At 32.0% G+C, this 24,298-nt stretch overlaps 1 protein-coding gene across 6 annotated transcripts in view; it reads right to left on the bottom strand.

Moving 5' to 3' along the window:
- LOC116773013 (protein doublesex) overlaps window positions 1-24,298 on the bottom strand; it is an 83,598-nt gene that overhangs the window by 34,550 nt on the left and 24,750 nt on the right. For 2 of the 6 annotated variants that reach the window (XM_032665368.2, XM_061528408.1), the window contains exons 2-4: window positions 21,617-21,760; window positions 19,485-19,566; window positions 18,355-18,509 (exon numbers count right to left, since the gene is read on the bottom strand). In XM_032665368.2, the coding sequence (XP_032521259.1) occupies window positions 18,440-18,509; window positions 19,485-19,566; window positions 21,617-21,760 (296 nt within the window). In that variant the 3' untranslated portion in view covers window positions 18,355-18,439. Of the gene's footprint in view, window positions 1-18,354; window positions 18,598-19,467; window positions 19,567-21,616; window positions 21,761-24,298 lie in introns of those variants that run through there. The other 4 variants (XM_032665371.2, XM_061528409.1, XM_032665369.2 and 1 more) reach the window with 4 other exon arrangements.

Below are 24,298 nucleotides of genomic sequence, written 5' to 3'. Positions count from 1 at the left end.
AGGTCATTGACTCGAAATCAAAGCAAACAAAGATAACGTCAATGAAATCTTGTAATGCACGATTTGCTATGTCTTCATAGTTATAGTAAATAAATGACATATTTAAATGAGTTTATTGGTTAATATAAGATGTGTGAGGTGATCGTTATAATTTTTATTATTCACTTTACACAATTTATGAGACTTATAATTTAGTTTTAGAATATACGTATTTTAATACGGCCATATGCAAAGAAGTTTTTTACTTAGATCGTCACGTTCTATTGCTTGTGATGTTGATGTTAAATATTCCTAGGTGTTAATATATATTTATATGTATATGATACTAGTTGTTAATTCCAAACAGGGAAAGAACATGTTGTTTAATTTAACCAAATAGTTTACAAAAAAAAAAATTAGAACAATCAGATTTAAAATAAAACACGTTATATATTTTTACAACTAATATTGTAGGATAGTTAATAAAAATATTGATTCTAAAGTTAAAATTCAAATTTTAATAGTTTTTTTTTTGACATAATGTACTGTATGGATTAAAAAAAAACATACTGGTTATAAATTAAATATAATGTATGTATATTTTTCGAATTACTACGTTTACAACCGTTACTATTATTACAGCCGTGATCACGGGATAACGGTTGCTGCGAAGTAACCGAACCGTCGGGAGTATGTAGTTAATAGTAATTACCCGAAAAATATTAGTTTCGTTTGAATGGATAATCGCGAAAGTGTTAAATTTCATTATATTTTATATTTAATAAAAATCTTAAATTTTTTTGAAGAATAGTAAGCAAAATTATACGATTAATAAGAGAAACTCTGGCTATTGTTCAGGTTATAAATGCATCTAATAACATGTGTGTACGGATGTTTAAATCTGTCCTTCAAATATAACTCATTTTCCTTAAATGTATACTTTTAATTAACTTCGATATAATTATATTGAGATGTTTGTAACTTTCTCGAAAGTCAATATTATAATGTATATACATATAATATGAACACGAACCGGCGGGTTCCGTACAAAAACAGACGGATAAAACAAGCTGAGCGATTTCATTACTTCAAGCTGTTTACACGGAAACCAATTTTGAAATGTGTCATATATATGGCATGTACTCTACGTATATATATATATATATATATATATATGTGTGTGTGTGTGTATTTTCTCATTCAATGAATTTGTTTGGAAAATTTATTAACAATTAGCATTTCTCCGCTTACTATAGATACAGCATATATATAAAATTATTAGGATGCTTTTTTGTTTCGTTATGAAAAACTTATTTCTGCCTATAATAATCAGATTAATTATAATGTTCTCTTAGTGTATTTTTTTTTTCAAGCTTAAAAAATGTTTGTGTTACTCGAATTTTTTTATAAAAGGAAGGATTTTTTTTTTGTATTTTTTAATCCAAATCCGATTCGTTTCCGAGATTAGTCGGAAAATACCGAACAACAAATATTTTGCTAATACCATTTATAAGTAGCCGTTATATAAGTTATAAGCACCTAGTTATAAGGTTAAATTTTCGACCAGCAATCAATAATTTATTTATCTGTAAAAACGTTTATTAATTATAAACTATTTATAAATGAATTAATTGTTTATGGTATAAATATGTCCTCGTTCCTTCTACAAACGATGAATATTAAGGAACAAGAAAAAAAAACAAAAAATTTTGTTTTATAATAATGAAGAAAAATTTTCGATCATAGCCTCTTTAATGTTTTGATTTCGAAAACCGTTATTGAGGTTTTATATTTACATTTTAAAAGACAACAGAACATCGCCGCAAAAGAAATTCATAATAAAAACATGTTATTTTTATGTTAAAAAATATCCTTTTAGTTTTTTCCCGTTGCGGTTTTTTTATGTAAGGAAGAATGGGTTACAAGCGGAAGAAATAATCAGGGATAAAATCGAGATGATTTTACTTCACCGTTTTAGTACGTATGTATATATAGGAATCGTTTGTAATACTGCTATTACCAAATTGTTCCGTATTCAAGAAGTTATTGTATTAAAACTACGTTAGTGGGACCTCAACATATTTTCATATTAACAATAGAAGAAAAAATTATTAATTTTAAAGGAAATTTTAAGCTATTAAATACCTACTGTTATTTTTTGTAGATAATATATTATAATAAACATGAATAGGGATTTTTCTAATAATTTATATACAAATAATGTTGAGTAAAGGTCACGACAACGCAACAAGCTTACATCAAAGTGGGTCGGCGGTCGGCATGCCCTTGATATTGGCACTATTAAATGAGAATGTTACAACATACTACAAATAAAATACTAATTTGAATAACAACGTTATCAAATGTGCATTTCGGTTCGTCTCGGGCGACGACCTACGACAATGTTGGGTGACCTTGACCTTCATTACCTAACTGTAGGTCTGTATTTTTTAAGTGTTTATAGACAAAGGTAAATTTTTCTTTACATGTGCTTTATGAATTCATTGGGATGTAGCTTTAGAAAGCTATTGAAGCTATTGGGAAGGCCTCGATGTTCTTAAAACAAAAATCAATTAATACGTTTGTATGTCTGTCTACAATTCATTACTCTTTATTGTAAGTTTTGTTTATAATTATTCTATACGCGATAGCCTGCATTAATTGCGGGCGGAGTAAAGGGCAGTTGCTATTAAAAAAAAATAATTAATTAATTAAAGACATTACAGATAATTTTAAAACACCAGCACCATCGGAATGATAATTTGCATATATTTTAACACGGACAAATACCGCCAATGTTGTAGTAAAATTTTTTTTTTATGTCGATGACGTCACACCATCCGTTGATTTCAATGTCACCAACTCAATATTAAGATGAAACAGAGAGTGGCTTCAAGTTGGGTATTTAATACAATTACCAGTTTTAGCTCATAAACTGTAGTACTCCGCCGTGCGGCTCCGGGCCGGTAACATAACATTACCTCTTTCTTGAGGTCAACGTATCCTTACAAAGTAACAGCTGTAAGGGTACTCGCACACTGAGACTCAATATTTCTACATCAATGAAGTAATTCGATAGGGCTCGCCGTATTGTTCTAAACAATGGTGCGTCAGTATTCAAGACATCCGTTGAATGACGTGGGTTTTCAATTAAGCGCTTAGTGTTCCGAGTTCGCACGACGCGTCTTAATTGTTAGTTAATTATGAAGGTGTTTTGAAGTTCAACATTGAGGCGATAAGAGATTTTATTTGTCAATGCGTTTGAGATGCCGTGAAATAATTACCGCTGACATTGAACTATTTAATACAAGGGATATATTTTTTTTTTCCGGTGTATTTTGTTCAGTGCAAGTTTCTCTTTATCGTCGTTTATAGACTGTCAATATGACAGGACGGACGACGATCCGCTTTTTAGGGTTCCGTAACCAAAGGAAAAAACACAACCACGTCAATGAGACTCAGCTGGTCGTTCGTCTGTCCCTCTGTTACAGGCTTCGTCTCCTGAACCGTTATAATTAGTTGCACTTTTTACAGATGATATAACTATTTCCGTTGTCACTATAAACATGCTATAAATATTTAAGGGGCCACTCTTACAATCAAAACTTGTTTGAAGAATGAATATAAAACTATGTCGCTGAACCCTTGGTGCGGGATTCCAACTCGCACTTAGCTAGTTTTGTTGTACATATTTTCGTATTACTTTAAAGCAATTAGCGAGCATCTCGAGGATATTTTTTCTCAATAATTATATTTTGGAATGGGTGTCATTTTACCATAATACTATTTTAGCCTGCAAAAAACTTTCTGGATTCGGTTCAAAATATGCGTTGAAAATGTTTTGATCGCAAGGCCCCGTAGCCAAAATACATTTATGAATTACAGCCATTTAGACGTAGAGTTCTCTATTGCCGATGAAAGACTTGTTTACCCAGCTTTGATGAAGTCACATACAAAAAACACTGTACGTTATGAACACACGCTAAGGTATGTACCAAGTCTAAGATCTCTAGCTCATCCGGATACTCGAGTTAAAATACGCATATGCAAATCTTTATTACTTCGTAACACCATTTACTTCCAATACTTTTAGATGCAGTAACCCCTACATTCTTGTACACCATAAGGTTTATCTCGTTCTTAGTTAACGTGTAAGTTGTTTGCTATTAACGTAATACATATATCCCATGAAGGATAGTGATATTTACCCGAATTGTAAATAAGGGGGATTGTCAATTTAAAATATACCTAATGTATTTTCGTTTTGGAATAAATAAACACTTATTTACCTATGTGTCAATAGCCAAAAAAAATATTGTAAATATTCAATTATTGTCAGTTTGTTAAAATAAAATAAACTCTTGTTACTTCCCAACTTACTCCCCCTAAGAAGCCGCGATCACAGGTAGTAAATAATACAAATATTATATTGTTGATGCGTTTCAAAAGGAACTTATTTTTTAAGTTTATTTTAAGGAATGGAACCTTAAACCAACTGATGTATTGGAACCTGATAAGATGTTATATATTAATGTTTTTAGTAAACGATAAAAAGGTTCTCGTTACTATGTCGCATGATTTCCGAGCGAAGAACAATGTTGAGTGAAAAAATTGCAGTAAAAATAAAAAATATCCTCTAAAATATAAGTTTCAAGCCTGTAGTGCGGGTTAAATTAAATTTTGGAATAAAATATCGTTTCTTTCGTGTTTTAAGAATTTTTTTTTTTTTTGGTTATACCACTTATACTTCATATTCCTGGACGTAAAGTTCTGGAACACAGACAGTATTGCTTATTTAGGTAAGAGAAACCCTACCAATTGTCGTTTAACAATTATCCTGCGACGCGTGACGCAATTAATCTAGTAATCATAGGCGAACACTGCCATACATCATTTCGAAAAAGAGCTAATGCTCTTACATTGCTGGTCCGATTTTAACCAAACATAGTAGACAACCGCAAGGAAATTGGCAATTGGCGTTCAAGTGAAAAAACCGCATAGACGTTGGTCCATCCGTTGTAGAGATGACTTAACTCAACAAGTTTAGACAACGAAGTTGTCTTCTACCTTTCTTGGATTGAGATTAAGTCGTCTTAATGTAATAGTGACCAACTAAATAAACTAAAGACTTCCAAAATTTATTTTAATAATGACATCTAATCATTTGGGTAAATGAAACTAATATATTTCGGATTATACTACGTGATCTCGTCTGCCCGTGATCACGGTTGCTGCAAAGTAACCGAAACGTCGGGAGTATGCAGTTTTTAAAATAATAAAATATGCATAGTAATTAATATAGTACGAAATATATTAGTTTGATTTATTTCGCTATAACGTTCAGATTCGGCGTGCTTTACAATGAACATTTTCAAACAATTTAAATCAAAACTAAATCATCGTTCTATATTCGGAGATATCTACGCACTTTATCTTATGTCTTTAATTGTTCCGTCCAAGAACACCGATCTATTTATGTAAAAGAATTAATTATTTACGCCTTTCAAGTTTTTTACAAAACCAATGATGAAATCTTCAAAGTGAAACCGTCGTGTGGCTGCATTAGTTCTAAAATATAAATAAAATGGAATGCGAAGCGATGAAAATACGAGTGTGCAAAATAATACAACATTTTTAATTTCCGTTTAACTACACACTGTACCCATGTATTATGAACATATGTCAATTCTATTCATCATTCTAGTTATTTAATTCATTCGTTATACTAGTTAACTTTTTTGGTCACAGTCAGCAGGAAATGAGACAACTTTTTCTATATCTTTTAAATGAAAGTTACGGAATACAGCATACCGATGTATAAATTAGAATAATGTTAGCATAATATGTTGCATAAAAACCAGCATTGCCTGTGTTTGGATTTTGAAAATGTATTTTTTTAATCTATCGTTAATGTCATTATGACACGTTGCCTTAATAGAAATAATTTATTATTGGATCTTTAATTATTTTTTCACGCTCCGTTGGTATAGCTGACTGATCACATGTTTGAGATATTTCTAAGAACCGCAATAGGTTTAATTACTTCCCGACTAAAGGTGTTGATTGCTGGGCAGATTAGAATTTTGAATGTGTCATTCTTAACTAGGATCAGATTACGACATTGCGTTGCCTATATAGAACCTTTTTTTAAAGTAAGTGCAGTATAGCTAATATATACAGATACAAAAGTTAAAAATATATTTATAATATGTATGAGAATCAGTTAACTAGAATTCTTTAAACATCCTAATCAGGACAGTATAGGTGTTTGATGATTTCAGTAAAATTGATTCATGAAGAACATCATTATAAGTGTGAAAATATTATTTTCTATCTTCATAATATATATATATATATATATATATATATATATATATATATGTATATATATTCTGTAGAATAAGTATGTGCTAATAACACAGTATTTCACACTTAATGTATTTCATTCACACATTCAAGGTATTTCCAACCATTAACCGAGTTTTAACGATATCTTTTATCAACGATCACAGAAACAAATCATTGACATTCATTATAACATTCATTAAAAATCTCCTATATACTTAACTCAAGGCGACTAACTATTTACGACAAGTTATTTTTATGGTCCATGACTCCAAATGTAGACAAAATTATGTGCTCCCGTTGAGAAAACACGAATAAGATTGCTCAAAAAGATGAAAAGGATGTGCGAAAACTAATCCCAGATTTTCATTGGTTGACATTTCTTTAGTGATTTGTCAGTACCAAAAAAATGAAACATTCTGACAGGTGAAAGGTCAAAATTGGTGAAAATGAAGTGTTGCTTAATAACTTAAAACTTAATGAATTTATGAACGTCCTAGTTCGAAAATTTCAGGCAAACTATGTTTTTTGTTCCCAATAGTGTTTCGACTTCTTCAACTGTCAAGAAAATAATTTAAACAAAAATCCTTCAGTTGAATAATATTGATTCAGAGAACAAGTGGTTAGTAGCTAAAAAAACGTCATGTGATGCAGCCACTCGTTTCGGAGATGAGAATTTGCACCTTAGACCTTGTGATTTAAGAACATATTTCGAAAGTCAATGTCAAAAAGCTTACAATAAGCCTCGCATTTCAAATAAAATTCAGCCAAATGTAAAATGATTTGGGAACATTTTGTGTTATACCTTAAATAATCCTTTTTTTCTGAGACACCAATAGTTTGTTGACAATATTTATTGGAACAAAAAAAAAACAAAATGAAATAAAATTATTTTCATTTTAATATATTTAACAAGCTATATAAATGAGCTGTTGTGTGTTCGTTTGTTCCGTCTCGAAATTGATGTATGATTATAACCGGTTCAATAATAACAAGCAAAACAAGGAAGAATACTAGTATAATCACTCGCTGCAATAAATATAATAAATGAGTAGCTAATCCGCTATAGTCGTCGATATTTCTCGAAGTTGTTTCTGTAAATCCCATTTCCTGCTAGCCTCGTAAAATCCTTAGTGCTAGTTTGTACCGAGTTTTTGCGAAATAAAGTATGTATTTTGCTAAAAAGTCACGCGCCTGCGCCGAAAGCTCGTAAATGGCACCGTTTTACGACTATCGAATTGCTAAGAAAATTTTTAAGTTTCTTAAGTAAGAAAAAGTTGTTTATTACACACTTCGACTGAGGTACTTACTTTACGATCTCCAGTCATTATAGGAGTTTTTAATAATTCTACAAACTACGAGATTGTAAAACTTTTATCTACACTATTACACGTCGAGCATAAGTCAATAAAACAATCCGTGTTTATAATTAAAAAAATATTTTTAATTATGTTTCATTATAATATACGACGAGCGGTCATTTTAATTTTATTCAAACATTATGCGAAACCGAGCTATAGTTAAATATTTTATCTTTTCCGTTATATATTTCGTGGTTGTTGTAATGAAATGATACAAAAAAAATATGTTACACGAAAAAAAAAATTACGATGTCTATATCTTTAGATAAATGCATACGCAAAGATAAAAGTACAGATGTTATTTTTACAATATATTTAATACTAATACAGAATAACGGTTCTGCAATCCCCTACTTAGATCTTCGTTCAGAAACATACGTTTGGACCAATGACCACCACGCTGATCCACTGTGACCTGGTGGGTTGTATGTAAATATACAAATGTGGTCACTGCTTTCCTTGCCACCTGATCTAGGTAATTTTCACCAGATCCAAGTAAAAGGTATTGCAGCCTTATGAGGAGTTTGACTGAGGGTACAATATATGAAGATTTATGAATGAAAAATTGGTAACTACCCGTATTAAGTCACGGAATTAGCATTCCGTGTAAGGGAACTGGCCGTCATTATAGCCGGTATGGCGTTGGACGGTCTCTCAATATTATAACAAGAACGTACTGAGTGTGGCACTACCTACATCCGGTGTTCACTCGGACCGGATTGATAGTGTATGTGGCGACTCGTGAAATTTGTCTAATGTTGCACTAATAAGTATGAAAGGTAATAACATTGAAATTTTATAAGAATATTTCTTTTACTATATACCTATAGGTATCATTATTTTCAATAAGTTGTTCTACGCACACAAGATAAACTCGTTTGATTTTTATTCACACAATACTAAACTAACAACGCATTTTTAATTGCTCTGTATATGAATGTTGCCTTTTAATTTTTCCGACATCATCTTTTTAATTGCGATATCGTTGTTACTAGGGAGTCCTGCTGTTTTTATTAGTTTTTACGATTAAGTATAGCTAATATATTATTTTAAATATACACGTTCCTTATGAGAATCCATTCAAAATATGTTTATTAATTTGAATTAAATCTCGAAACAAAAATATATTTAAAAAAAGTGTGTTTTCTAAATATGAAGATAAACAATTTGAAGTTTGGATACAATAAGAATATTAACGTTGTCTATGCTATATAGAAAAGTTAAACGAACCCTATATTTTAACACTGCTATTAGTACGATATAAATAAGTAGAGAATAAAATTTACAACAGCTGTGATTTGTACAAGTCATTATGTAGAGAATCCCTCATCGTGTAACATTTAACATAACCACCCGGCAACTATGAAGTCATTGTGGTATATAAACGTAAAGTTTACGATGACTTGAGATATTTTTACCATTTTCACATTGTTCACTCCCAATTAGGACGTTCGCACACTAAGCTGCTATCATAAATGCTTTACGAGCGTCTCAGATAGCTTCTAATAAACTCAGCGTTTAGTGTTGACTTCGCACACTTTAAACACTCTACAATTACCGGACAACGAAATGGTGGGAGCATTTGGATTCGTGTGACTCGCGCTGTAATACAATCTTTATATTATCGTTATATTAATGTCATAAATTAATCAGTTATCATTTATAACAAAAGGCGTAAAAACTATTTTTTTCTTCTCCATAAATCTCTATCTATGCAAAATATCGCTAAGTCATTGTTACAGCATGCCCGCGGCGTCTATTGTAAATGAAGCGATGTTTAAGAGCACTCGCACAATACTTTTCACTATGCCGCGGTTTTGAATAGGCGCATCTGTCAAATAAGACGAATAGCTCATTTCATACAACGTTAACACGGTGCGGGCATTATTGCACATTTTCCATAAGCTGGTGGGTCATAAACTTGCACGTATGTTTAGCGAGGTGCACCTTAAAAGCATTGGTAATATAACAAAACGTCTGAACCGAAATTGCTCATAAAAGTCCAACAGCGTTTTCCAACTAAAGTCATGAAACTGAAACGCTGGCGGAATTCACAATGGCCGACGTCTACATTTAATGTTCATGACGTTCACCTTAGTTTAATTAAAGTGCTCCAGAATATTCCGAATACTTTGACGTCTCTAAATAAACGTAGATGGCATTTGAATAAACTCACCGAGAGCGATATCCGTTCGTTCGTCTGATCGCTCCATGACGAGAGCTGTCGGACGGGGGAGGACGGGGGAGGGGAGGGGGGGGGGGGTCAAACCATAAAACTCCCGACCAAAAAGTTTTCACATCAAGCAACACCTTGTGAAAGCTATAAACTAACTTTGAGGCTGTCACTTTTAAGACTAGTGATTATACACTTCTGTTTGACTACGTCTTATTCCGTGTATTGACCTAGTTTGGCACCGAAATTTATTGAAGTGATCAGCTTACAGTATGAAGAGTACTAAAACTTCGTAGCGTTGTTGTAATAGCTATACTCGTTATTTATTGATACGTCAGATATATTGTATCGACTGATTTTAGTTTTGATTGAGAACAATCTACGTCATTCAACTCCCCCCTCCACTTCTTTACCCTAGACTGATAATCTCAGGTGTACTGGCGTTTTACGACACAAAGAGGTAGGGGAATAGTTTTCCTAAGATCTATTAGCTTATTAGTTAAAATGAAGTTTATAAGAAAATTCCTTGCGCCGTCTTTTATAATAATGTATTGAAAAATGTTAAAAAAATTGTATCGCATTAGTTCGAAAGATATCGATATTTTGTATAGAGACATAAATATCAGAAATGGGTTCAGATATTGGAATATTTTGACAAATATTAAGTAGAATACATTTCATACACTAAACATGGGTTAAAAATAAAGTTATATGAACTACAACTAATTATATATTTACAAAACAATAAAGTATAGAATTAAAATTCAAATTAATGACAAAGGAGTAAAGCACCGCAAGATTTACGTGAAAATATTATTATAATAAATATATTTTTTAAAATACTATAATTTATTAAATAAGACTTAATAGTTTCTAAGTGAATGCAATTCTACCAAATGACTGAAAGTCCCAAAATATACGAGTATATGAAAATAATAAAATACCACAAAACAGTCCGTACATACACCGAGCGTTATAAAACTCTATGGCTTCTCAAAAACTAAGATGAATTCTGAATATAATGTTCATCGTAAAATTTGTTTTGGCCTGATAGACATCCATAGCAGAATCAATAAGCTGGCAGACGGCCAATCTCACTGTTCGAGTGATTGGCAGCAAGCGGTTACTTGTCATAGTAGCGAATAAAGAATGTCTCAGTTTGAGAAGAAATGCAAGCAATTAGGTAATCGAAACTAACAAATTCCAACAACTTAATGCTATTAATGCTATAAAAAATTTAATAATCACAATGTATTTATTAATATATATTAAATAATATGTGAAAGACTGTTTGTTTGTGGATATAAATACATTGTATGTCTGCCTGTTTGTGCGCTCATTTGTTAGTTACTCAAAAACATATACGTATGATGTTGCGTAGCTATACTTGGAATAAAATTATTAATCATTACGTACAGTATACTAAAAATTAACCGGAAGTGAAATCGAATGTAATAAATGCGTAGTTTTTAAGGATATTTGTAAATTTTTCATATATAAAAATTATAGTTATCTCAACTAAATTTACAGAGAAAAGATATAGTTTAAAATTATTTAGGTTTAGGAATTAGCAATAGCAGACTGTCTGTTTTTAGTTTACGATACAAACTTGTAGCAAGCTTGTATACACGAGGATTAGTTAGAGTTTTAAGAGATGAGTCTTCGGTGAAATGATAAACAGAAAAGACTTTGCACAGTCCTGGAAATAAGACAGTATGATGAGTAATAATTTTTACATACAAACATATATATATCGGTCCAGTGTGGGCTTAGTCGAATATAAATCTCTGACAATAAACACGGTCACAGTCAAAGTAAATTGTGGCAATGTAAACGTAGGAACCTCTCCTAATAAAGTCTTATAACCAAATGCATCTCATTTTATAGCCCTGGATATATTTACGAGAATACGCTTTCTGAAATTGCACGTAAATTTTTCAACTGCGCCATTTTACTGGACTATTTTATTATGGAGGTAAATATTTGGTTTCAGGTGATTTCTAGACTAACATCTGTAAAATATACGAGTACAATCAACTTATACGAAGCTTGTGAGTTGATGTCTCATTTGTTTGTCTAACTATTACCTTATTATACATTTTTCTAATGAAAGTTAGATTCTAAGATGTTTAGGTTATCTGCTAAAAGACGTTTCGTTTTTGTTGAAATTGAGTTCTCCGTTTTAAGATCTTTAAACGAAAGGATGCTGTTTACTCTTATTCAATCATAAAACATTCATGTCTTTCAATGTAAGTTTGTGTAAACGTGAAATGAGAAAATAATTGCTTCTAATATTGCGTTCAAAAACACTATATATTTTTCACTTTCTCTTTAAGGACACTCGTATTTAACTGTTATGTTATCGGAACAGCGATCACGTCTTTAATAAGATCTCTATCAGTATTAAAGGTAAACTTTAATTCGCTTTATTTGTCCCACAAGTCGAGATCTTATCAAACTGAAGCAAAGTTAAACTAGAATCCCAAACTAAAGAATCTTGAAGACTAGACGATTCAGTGAAGTGATTTTACACCAGCGCTGTAAAGATATCCCTGAATCTAGATTGTTCTAGAGCTTTTCAATCTACGAGACGCAATAAAAATATGCTATGCTAGAAAAGACACATAAAACTCCAGCGACGACAATGAATTTTTGAAAAACATTTCCTTCCGTCCCTTTCAGCGGCCACGTGTGTGAACGGGACGGAACAGCAGCAATAAAACTCTTGATAGGATTCAAAGGAATCCGCAGTATCGGGTATAGCCACACAAAGGTTTCTGTATCGCCGAGTTTTATGAACGTTCTAAAATTTTAAAGATTTTATCGCATTTCCCTTTTATGCGACGTAGCGTAATTTAAAAATGTTATTGCTTTCATTAAAATTTTCGATATTCTACTGGTTTTTAGTCGTAGGCTGCGAGGAAAACTGTATTGAATCTAACCTCAGTAATAGAGGGGATGATAACATCTGTTCTGGTTAACGTTAAGATAATACAAATGCTAAACTTGTTCCAATAATTTTGTATTTCATAGAGACGTTTACGTTACCGTAGAGACGTGTAAGGAATATAAATATTGTAATATAAATCTGTGCTGAATGGAAGCACCATACGGAACCAAAGCGGCGTCGGACAGACCACAACACAATTTCGTAAATTGGAGCAAGTTTGTGACTTGATTGTTTTCCTGACTGTGGTCAATTTGCAAGCCACCGGTGTTTGTTGAAAACTATATCATTACCGCCCCCGAACGAATTTCAACATAACCGCAGGGGTGTTAAAGTCTAATTTAATTAAACTGTTTCTGTCAGAGAAATGTTCTACGGGTTAAGAGAATTTTGAAAGGAAACCGCATCGGGGCGCGGAGGACGTTCGGACCTTCTTGTATTAACTATGAGTAACATTAACTCCGATGTTAAATAAATCAATGAACCATACATATATACATATATGAGTACACTGCGAATGATTGGGTTAGGTTAGCTTAACTTAACTAAACTATAATTTTCATTTACAATTTGGTTAATTGAGGTAAACATTATACACATGATGTCAACTCCATTTAAAACTGTACAAATACAAAACTATCTCTTAGTGGTACATTTTAATTTGGAAAGTAATTATATAAATGAATGGAAACACATTGAAATGTTGATTAATTTAAAACCAATTCCCAATGGCGAGCAACGATTCCGACCCTTGTTTGGTTACAAATTAGAGAGACGAGATGAGTTTGTGTAGTTTATTTAAAATGAGATTTTTATTATCTATACACATTAAATACGAAAATGAATTCAATTTTTAATGTTTTATGTTTAAAAGAAAGATTTAATTTTGATAATTTCTCGACGGATCCGTCGAGTTAATTTTTAAAGATGCTCGCAGTGTTATATGAACAAAACATCGATTGAACGATTACGGCAAAGGCGGTAATTTTTATTGCTAAACATTAGTATTGATTTAAATTTACAATAAACCTCAATAAGTGAGTTTTTAATATATAATTCAGATGACGATCGATGTTGCCGCATCCTGTATGTGAATTTTTTTTTTTGTGGTTCAACGTAAATGCATTTGACACAAATTAATGAACGAGGTCCGACCAGGTTTAAATGAGGCCGGCCATTAATCGGACGCCTATAATACTTGAATTATTGACGATTCTTTATATAAATATACATTTTTCATGAATTAACTTAAAGAGCGAACATTCGAATAACAAAATGACGTATTTGTCTTTATTAGCGGGTCTCAAAAATGGCAGTTCTTCATTTGCCAGCATAAATTTCTTTTTGTTTTCAACACCTCAATATAATTCCACTTAATGAACGTTTTTTTTTTGTTCCGTGAAAGTATATTGCACATATTGTACACAAGAATTAATATACTAGAAAAATTCAGTATAATATAAACGAAACAATGACTTAAAATACCTTTAACAGCAGCTTAATATAAAAATATATATATAATTTAGAGGACAAATTAGGAAAAATAGGATGAAATATATTATTTTTCATGTGTCCTGTTTTTAATTAATTTTGTATAAAAAATTGTTACTGAAAATCATATTCAATGGAATGTCTTTTTGAGGACACGGTCCATTCAATTCATTTTTTTTCGTGTTCAAACGCGTTTAAATTTACGTTAAACTGATAATAGTAATAATAATAATAATAAGTGGAAACGTTCACAAGACCTGTGACCGTAAAGCTTCATCGCGCTGTCACGTGAGACGTAATTTAACTGAGATAGAATCATGCAACATTGTAACAGTCGCAAAAACAGGAATAAAATTTGGGTTATTTCCCATCCTTTCTATAATATATAGTTTTAATTGGCTCGTGTCCTTTCATATCCTCAATAATCCTATCTTTCATGAACTCCAATGACGGCATTCATTTAATTCATCCACACGAACGAATCGGAATAGTCTATTGAAATCATTCGTTTATAATAATTGGATTTTTACAGGAATCATAATTTATACAGGCAACAACAATTACGTGATGTTTGTTTAAATTATAACTTATGTATTTCAATACTATCCTCGTTTATTGTGAAATAACGTTGCTTTTGTGTATCTTATTCGTAGGTTTCTTTACAATTATAGTAATCGATAGGCATTCGATAGGTATCGATTACTATAATCGATAGGCATAATATATGCATTTCACTTGATAATCGTCTTACAAAACGAATAACAAATAATAGATTTAAATCAACTAACTCGATCAATAGCTTTTTCTCTGTATACAATCATTCTTATTGTTATATCGTATGTCCTCAAATTTCCCACAAGGATATATAAAGCAAACAAACGATATACTATAAATATTGTTAAAACATTTCTCTGTCTGTGTACAGTTAATTAAAAATGAAAATATAATTCCATTAAAGAATAAGGTATAATAAAAAATAATGTGATGGTAATGATACTTTATTGATTTATTAATTGATATGTCGATTGCAATTTCATTGAATCATATCCCCCATGAAAAATACCCCGGAAGCGACCCTTCGCAATGGGGCTTCATGTGATAACACCACCCCACACACCACAACTCAAAACCGCTGCACAATGATGGAGGAATATTCGTTCGTAATGTTAGCTTTTACAAGCGTTCAATAAAGTTACAATTTTTTATTTTATTTTAAATTTAAATAAAAAAAAATTGTCGTGTTAATGTATAAATATATGTAAAAACAGGTAAAAGCATTAATATTTTTTTTAGTTTTCATCGAGATACGGTATTTCTAAATGATATTTTATAATTTTAAGACATATCTAGGTAAAAAAAAAAAGATTTTGAAAGAATTGTCTGCACCGTAATTTTTTTAAGACACGCTTTTATTCGCGTACTCTCGTATATAAATGTAAGCCAAAAAACTACTTACACAAATAATTTTACATTTTAATACTTATAATAGTATTATAAAAAATAATATATCTTTGTCCATTTATATTAAGTATAACATATACATAGGTAAAGTATTGAATTTTAAATACCTATAGAACTATGTGTTTGTATGTAGTATGCACATCAGTTAAGGTTGACGAGTTATAACACTTAAATGAAACTAACATCTTACTACGCGTCATTTTATTATTTGAAAACTGAATACTCCCGACGTTTCGGTTACGCGTACCTACATATAGTATAACGCGTAGTTTTATTTGAATGAATACTCGCGAAAGTCTTACACCTCATTATGAGTAATAACACATTACAACCTGTGGCTCATAACAATAATCTATAGAAAATATCACTTCGAGGAGCCTAAACAAATGTGTGGCTGGGGAGTCTGAATGTGACGTCAGATAAAGAGTTGAATTGTTTTAGAAAATAATAAAGTAGATTTATATAAACGTAATAGAATAAGCACGAACGTGAAATATTAAAAATAATTTAATGACAATATTGAAAAAAATATAAAGATGCTGGTTTTATTTAACATATTAGGATAAAATTAATGGTAAATATATTAACAAAGGGATAGATTAAAGGCAACTCCAAATATGGCATTACAATAGGAATAATAATACTCTCCAGTGAAATGATTTTGCGTTCAAAAATCAGCTCTCGATGCGATCATTTCTAGCGAGTGACCGCAATTAAAAAGAATAAGAAATATATTTTATATGGAACTATGCAAAAAGATAAAAATGTTACCATAACCAATCATGTCGGAGACCACACGCTCCGGCCACCCATGAACACGGCGGTAATTGCTCTAGCATACCTAACATAGGGGCTGGGGGTAATCGGTGGGACCGTTAAAAACTATGATATGCATTCAAACAGTGAGCGGCTATTGGCTATGTACCAACATTTACGACACGACGGACGGTAATTGAAAATGAGCTATAGTGTTGTAACGCGGGCTGCGAACCGAACTGTGTCCTATGTGAACGTGGGATGGTCGGTTTTAGATCGACGTATTATAAGATAAGATCCGAGGCGTGACGTTTTTTGTAATTTGAAAGTAATTTCCTGAACTATTGTTGGGCGTGTAGGTACAATGCTCGTATTTTACATTCTATGTGAAGTCGGTTCAGTGAAAATGCAATTACTATTATTTATATATAAATATGTATTATATGTATGAATAATTAATTTTAATTATATTTAATGAGCGTTGTAACCGAATGTACCCATGTTGCCGACATCTCTGATAATTTACAGCGACATACGACATAAACAGAGAGGACAGATACATAAAACAGATTATATTAAAGATGGCTGTTACATTTCATTAGCGGAGGTAACCCGAACCTATATTACGAACTACGAACGAACATACATAATTGAGGTTTTTTACAACTTCTCAGAATATCAACATAAAATACAATTTGCCTACACATTTTAAAACATCGGCCCCTTAGTTTTTACAATATCTAATAATACGTTGTAAATCTTTAGTTATTAATACGGGGTGGAGATCGTAATGGCGCCTCAGAAATTTATAGCCTTATATATAGAGCTGATAAGCAAACGCGAGACAAACTATATCTAATTTAAGTCGGCGCGTCAGATTATAATTATTAAGTTTAATACGTTTAGTTTAGTCTAGACTTTAACTTTTTATACACAGAATGAAATAAAAGTATAGTATAGGTCCAATAGGAACGAATGTGTGACAATAGTTATTCAATCAAAAAAATTGTCATGTTAACATTGAAAGATTCATTTGTAGGGACGACATTCTAGCATGGTGGAATCTGACGTTAAAATTCCACTTTACATATATTAACTGCCAGAGACTTGCCATTTTAAATTTGAGCTTATGACCTTAAGATAAAGTTCACGATAGGAATACGTCATTTAGCCAAACAAGTAAAAAATCACTCAGAGACGTGAACGTTCCTTCGAACGACATTTATATATTTTAAAAATCAAAAACGACTAACAAATCAATACAAGATATCAAAACATAAACGACTTCTAGAGCGCGCGTCCTGGGGCGTACGATATGAAGAAAGGTTGATGGGATTCCATTAACACCACGAAGAACTGTTCCGATGGCACCAACAATGGCATTCCTTGAAATTATTGGTGACAGGCGAGGAGAGAAGTTTACAGAATGTATCGGGATTGTTGCAGTTTTGTTTTTGATACGGAATTCCAAATTCGACATTCATAAAGTTATGGCTGGCATTTTATTGTTAATGTAATGGCTGCGAGTGCGGTCGCGACGGATAACGCGAGTAAGCTTTGCCGTAATCTCGTGTTAACGCAGCCTAATCTATGTTAATGATGGGGATAATGCAGCTAACTGGTGTTCAAAACCCATACAATGTAACGTACTGTGATACTTTATGTAGTATTGAATTAGCTCTTTATAAAATCCAATTATTTGAATTGAATTTAAATAAACTTAATACCTACTTAAATCAGGTACACAGAACTAATTTAAGTTATGACCAAATAAATATATCACAGTGACGTAAGCTGTCTGAGACAGCTCTTTAAGCGTGTTAGTGACAGTGAGGACTTACCGCTCCGAAGTCCAGCTATAAAAATATTTCGCACAGCATACAACAGCATGTGTCCAAGCACAACACCGCACTTGTATTTAAAGTATCATTCGCAAAACAACTTCATGGACGATGACAGTACACCACTTATATTATTAATTTCGCTCAGCATTTTCCTAAAAAGAAAACAACACTATTAACACGACACTTCACATATATATTATGTCACATTATATTTCAAAATTTTCCATCTTCGTCCGGTCACTGCAAAGGGGAAATCACTACTGGTTAGAGAGTGTATTTTTCGCAGACTTCTACATTTCTTTTATCGACTTACGTAAACAATATTGTTGTGTGAGTTGTAACATTGTATCGGGTGTAGTGTTGTGATGTATGTAAAATAGTCATAAATAACGCGGTATTTATGACGTAACATTGGTTTTAATAGAGCCGATATTAATAATTGTCGATAATTTTTTTCATTTTTGCAATCTATAATAATAATTCAAAGCGATTTTTATAACGAAATCGGATATCGCGCTGGCGCGAAGGCCGTAAATCGCGGAGGCGTTCGAGCGGGAATTGAAATTGTATATATATATTTTTATTTGTATAATAAAATTAAGAATGCTGTTCACACCGAAAATAACATTTATAACAAGCAAAATGATATGTTTACAACCTGTTGAAAATAAATAGTTTTACAAGACCCGTGTGTAACTATGAATATAACAGTAAGTTAATATACCTACTATTCAGTCAGAAGTGACGTGACTGAAAATATTTACAGTCATTAAATCAATAGCAATTCTTTCGCCGTTAAAGGGAATCGTGTAATTAATGGGCTAATTAACAATATTATCTTCTTAGTTGTATGCATTCAAACACTTCGTTATTCAGCATTAAATGGCCCGTGACTGATAGTGTGGACAGCGCGGTACGTGCTTACTATGAGTATATGCAGTGTCATACTATGAGTGATATTGTGCTTTGTTTTATGTATGTGATGTGTGTGATGTATAAGTCCTGTAGAATATAGTACGCGGTGAATGTGACGTATCTTGTGTGTTGCGTGTGATGTATGCGCCGTGTGTTGGGAGCGTATAAGTATCTGTATGGAACAACTAATATTACTGTATTAAAGTCCGTACTGTCGAGTCGAGTTCCGTAGCTCGTGCCCATCGAATATGTTCAGATTATGTTTCCTGGCGTATTCGTTGATAATCATCTTCCCTGCGGACAAATACGCGTTATCAAAATTCGCATTGCAAAAATAAGAAATAGGTGATATAGATAATTAATTTAACAAAAAATACAAAAAAAAAATAAAGGATTTGAACCATTTTTAATATTTTTTACTCCCACTTGGATGTCAATTTTAAATTATATATTTTAATCAGAAAGAAATTATGTTTACCTATATCAACGATAAATATTTCGGGAAAAAAAAAATGTAAGGAAATTTTTAGTTTGCTATTTCTATATATATTGTGAGAGTAAAAAGTTTTGCTTTTCTTAAGTTGCTAGATCCCATTTACCGCAGAGCTTTTAGTATCCTTACTTCGAATAATCTTTGTCAAACTTAAAGGATAGTTTAACTTAAAAAAAAAGTAACCAATGTTATGTTTATGTAAACGATGTTTTAATACAATAATTATTAACGATATTTTCCATAAATTAATATCTAATACAAATATAAAAAAATATATAAAACGCATAATTTTTACAAAATTTTGTATTTCTATCATTTTCTACGATGTACATATGTTTAAGCTATTATATTGATTAATGATTTGATATTTCAAAATACTTGCACCAATAATATATTTTTTACAACCGGATATCTATTTTGAAACAATACAAACATTGGTTAACAGCTAATTTATATAATTCATATGTTTTCTGTTAAAAAAAAATACCTTCCTAATATATGTATATTCATGTATTTTATAGCGAATTATTTAATTAACAAATTATATATTAATTATCTCTAATTCACCTATTTCTTATAACAAGAGCGACACGCAAGCGATATGTGCTTTGTTTATATATAATACATTAGCGGATATAATTGTGTTTTATTAAATAAGAAATATAAGTTGTAACAAATAGCGGCCGTCGGCGAGGCGATCGTGAAGCGATTGTATCTCGTCCCTCCCAACCACAACCAGCTATTATGCCATTTATAATGTCTTTGTTCTTAATTAAATTCATAAAAATCTTACATTTGTAAGTCCAAGCCGTTCATAGACATTTATTAATTACATTTCGTGTACGATCTCGATGTGATTTTTTTTTTTTTATTTCGTACTCGCATGAAAGGCGTTAAATAAAATTACCGAACAGCCATCTCGAGCGGGACGTTTCTTTGTTTTGGTTCGCACAATTAAAGCACTTCTAATGACACAAAACATTGATTTATAATTTCCGTGTGTCCGCATGTGAGATGGTTGTATATTTTCAAAGAGTTTAGTTTTTTTCTTTAGTAAATAAATAAGTTAAAAATAATGTTTGGTTGAATAAATACATTTTGTAGCCACGTTCTATTGGATCAAAGGGCAAGTCGATTTAATTAGAATAAAGGAATCTGTATCAAATTTATATGAAATTTACACAACATGCAACACGACGTGGCAGATTTCTACAAATTTACATCCTTGACCTGTATACGGAGCGTCATGTTTTTCAATCGTACGTTTTCCCACAAAAGTTTTGACGTAGAAACGCTTCATATATAGGGGGATTAAATGCAAACTTATCGTAAGCATAACGACGTTTAACGTGAAAACTATTCAATAATAGTGTCGTAAAAGTTAGAAATTTTTGAATAGAAAATATTGTTTTTGAGTCCAATATTCAGATTTTTTTAGGAATCGACTCGACTCGTATTTACAATAAATATTTTGTTTTTCTGCCCGTTTGTAAATCAGACTGTCCATTGGAGAAAAACAGATTCCCTATATAATATCAATATCTCATAACGAGAAGTTAAGATTCAAAAATCTGGAGGAATCCTTGCTACAACGACAAAAAATTATCAGCACACATGTGTTGCATATTTTTATTACAATAATTCTTTTAGCAATTTCAAATTGTTGTACTCGTATAAGAAGAATTGTCACGGCTTGAACTGAAATATAGGATTTTTTTATAAGTAGCGCATCTGAATTGTACAATATAATATTTGAATAAATCAAATTGATCTTAGTTTTCCTTGAAACGTGTCAAAAAGTAATACATATTTATATATATGTATATTATAGTGAGTGTCGCTAGCTCATACCTTCGTCGATCTTCCTGGCAGCCTCCTGGAGGTCGCTGCCAGCGTAGTTCAGGATGACCAGCACCAGTGGCATCATCTCCCAGGAGTAGTGGAACATCTCCAGCAGCTTATGACAGTTCTCCACCAAAGACTCCAGTGAAAACGCTGCAAATATGAAATGGATATTAATCATTCTAGATCTATGTTCGCTACCTTATCACACTTACACCTCATCTCATCTCTGTATAAGTGTTATCGGATTTTCAAATCTAGATAAACCTGATTATAATATAAAATCCTTCGTATAATTATCCTGTAACATGTTAGGCAAAATTTCATCATCATCTGGGATCAACGTGACAGCATTTATCTTATAATGTTCCTAAAGCTTTTTTTATGTAATTAACATCAAAAATGTGTGATCCGATACTCTCTCGTTTTCTTGTTTCTGTTCTTCTTGCCGATTATAATATAATTAAGAAAACTCCTTTCAATATAATGTCAATCACAAGCCTTCTTTTTCTCATACTTATGTGTCATTTCAAATACGAATACCGCTGATGGATATTATTCTATATATGATGTCTGGTTATAAAAGCTACGGCGCGGCGAGTCTCTAAATTTAAACGTAGAGTTTTACGTGAAATCGCTGAGAGGACACAAAATAGTGAGATAACGTGAAATAGCTAGAAAAATTCGCTTCATTTTGTCGCTTAGATGTTAAGTGGGAACGAAAGGTATAACAGCTAAATCTCTACAACCTACTGAACAAAGGACATTGAACATGAGCAGATTCGGAGTGCTATATATTGCGGGAACTCTAGCACCCAACGAGAGATCGTTGAGACAACTCGCTCAGTTGCAAACCGACAATATAGAGCCACACTAAAAACCCGTTAAAACAAACGTTTTAGCGTCGCAAGATCAAATCCCAAGGCAAATGTTCAGACTCATTCTACCTTTATTCATCTTCATGAGATAACATACCGAAACCCGACGATTAGGTTAGCGGCAAATCATCGTGTGATCGGTACGATCTGTGTGCAGCTGAAGTAACGGCCTCCCACTGAGAAGTGGTGGTATTTAATATGAACTGCTCTATTTTTTATCTACAGGTCAACCTGTCTGAACTCTGACAGATATATCTAATATGTTCCGTTATATAATATACAAGAAAATACAAAAACTTAATAAATTATATTCTAAAACCTTCCTCGAGAATCACGCTATCGAGTGGCGATAACTGTTTGATAATCGGTGCAGTAGTTTTTCCGTTTATCGCGAACAGACAGACAGACAGACGCGGTGAGGGACTTTGTTTTATAATATGTATTGATGGATAACAATTCCAAATGTTGTCAGTTTTGGATGCTTGCGAATTTCATTTAATTTCCTCTCAAGAATTCTATTCAATGTATATTCAAATAATATTACATGTCTTTTTAATATTGCATTGCAGGTGAATGAAGATACGTGTGTTTAAATATTAAAACTTCGTTTGGTAGTCCTAACTTTAACTTAAATCGTGCTGGCCTGGAGGTTAAAGGCCCGCCTCACACACGTGAGAGCGCGAGTTCAAACCTGGCAAGTACCAATGTGATCTTTTCCGAGTCATATGTACTTTCTAAGAGTATTTAGACACCACTGACGGACGGTGAAGGAAAACATCGTGAGGAAACCTGGTCTTATAAATCAAATATATAAGATCGAAATCGCCAGCCCGTCTTGAGCAGCGTGCTGATTAATGCTTTAACCTTCTCTATGTGAGAAGAGGCCTTTGCTCAGCATTGGGCTCCCATCGGCTGATGATGATGATGATGATGAACTTTATCTTAACAGTCAAAGATGAAATGAAATCTCTTCATTGATTTTATCTTTCGGTTTTGGCTTTTTATATACATATATGTTGTTACCGACGTGATGCTGACTATTGAAACCGAATAAAACAAACTATATAATAATGATGTCTTCTCAGAAACATTTTTATAATAACAAAGCATGCATTTTTTAAACTTCATAAACATTGACATAAATATTTAGTCTGAGTCCACTTAGATTTTAAGTGACGGTTGAAAGTGACTTCTAAACAACAGTATTGAATTAGACTAAAGTAAGCAACCAAAATAAGCTGTCAGCAGATACGTATTAATGAGTAAAAGTGATGAGAGGCATAAAGAAGTATTGAGATATAAGATCTACGCGAGCGTTCAGTGATAAAACTAATATTTTTAGGATTTGTATTCCGATGGGTAGACGAGATGTCTGCCGTGATCACGGTTGCTGCAAAGTAAGCGAAACGTCGGGAGCATGTTGGTAATAATAATTATAAATTCATAGTAGGTAAATATGAATATTATTTTTATTAAAATTAAAAATGATGAAACTTTTGTATAGTGATAGTTTATTCAACAAGACTTTACAATCTACATTATACAGTCTACTTATTCCCAGTCAACGGTCCACTTTATGACCTCCGTGACATGGCCGTGTTAAGTTTCGTTAACACGAATTTTCATTTAAATATGGCATTTTAATATTTTTTTTTATATTCTGTATCGTTAATTTTATACACATAATTTATTTGAGTGTCGCGTAATAATTTATACGAGGTACACTCATATGTTTTTTACAAGTACGTTCAATTTAATACATTTTTAAATACACATTTTTTTTACTAACCTCATGTTGTATGCTCAAATAATT

The sequence above is a fragment of the Danaus plexippus genome (assembly GCF_018135715.1).
Source record: "Danaus plexippus chromosome 18 unlocalized genomic scaffold, MEX_DaPlex mxdp_20, whole genome shotgun sequence".
NCBI classification, from domain to species: Eukaryota; Metazoa; Arthropoda; class Insecta; order Lepidoptera; family Nymphalidae; genus Danaus; species Danaus plexippus.
The sequence above is the reverse complement of the archived record's forward strand: the minus strand, read 5'-3'. Positions and strand labels throughout refer to the sequence as shown.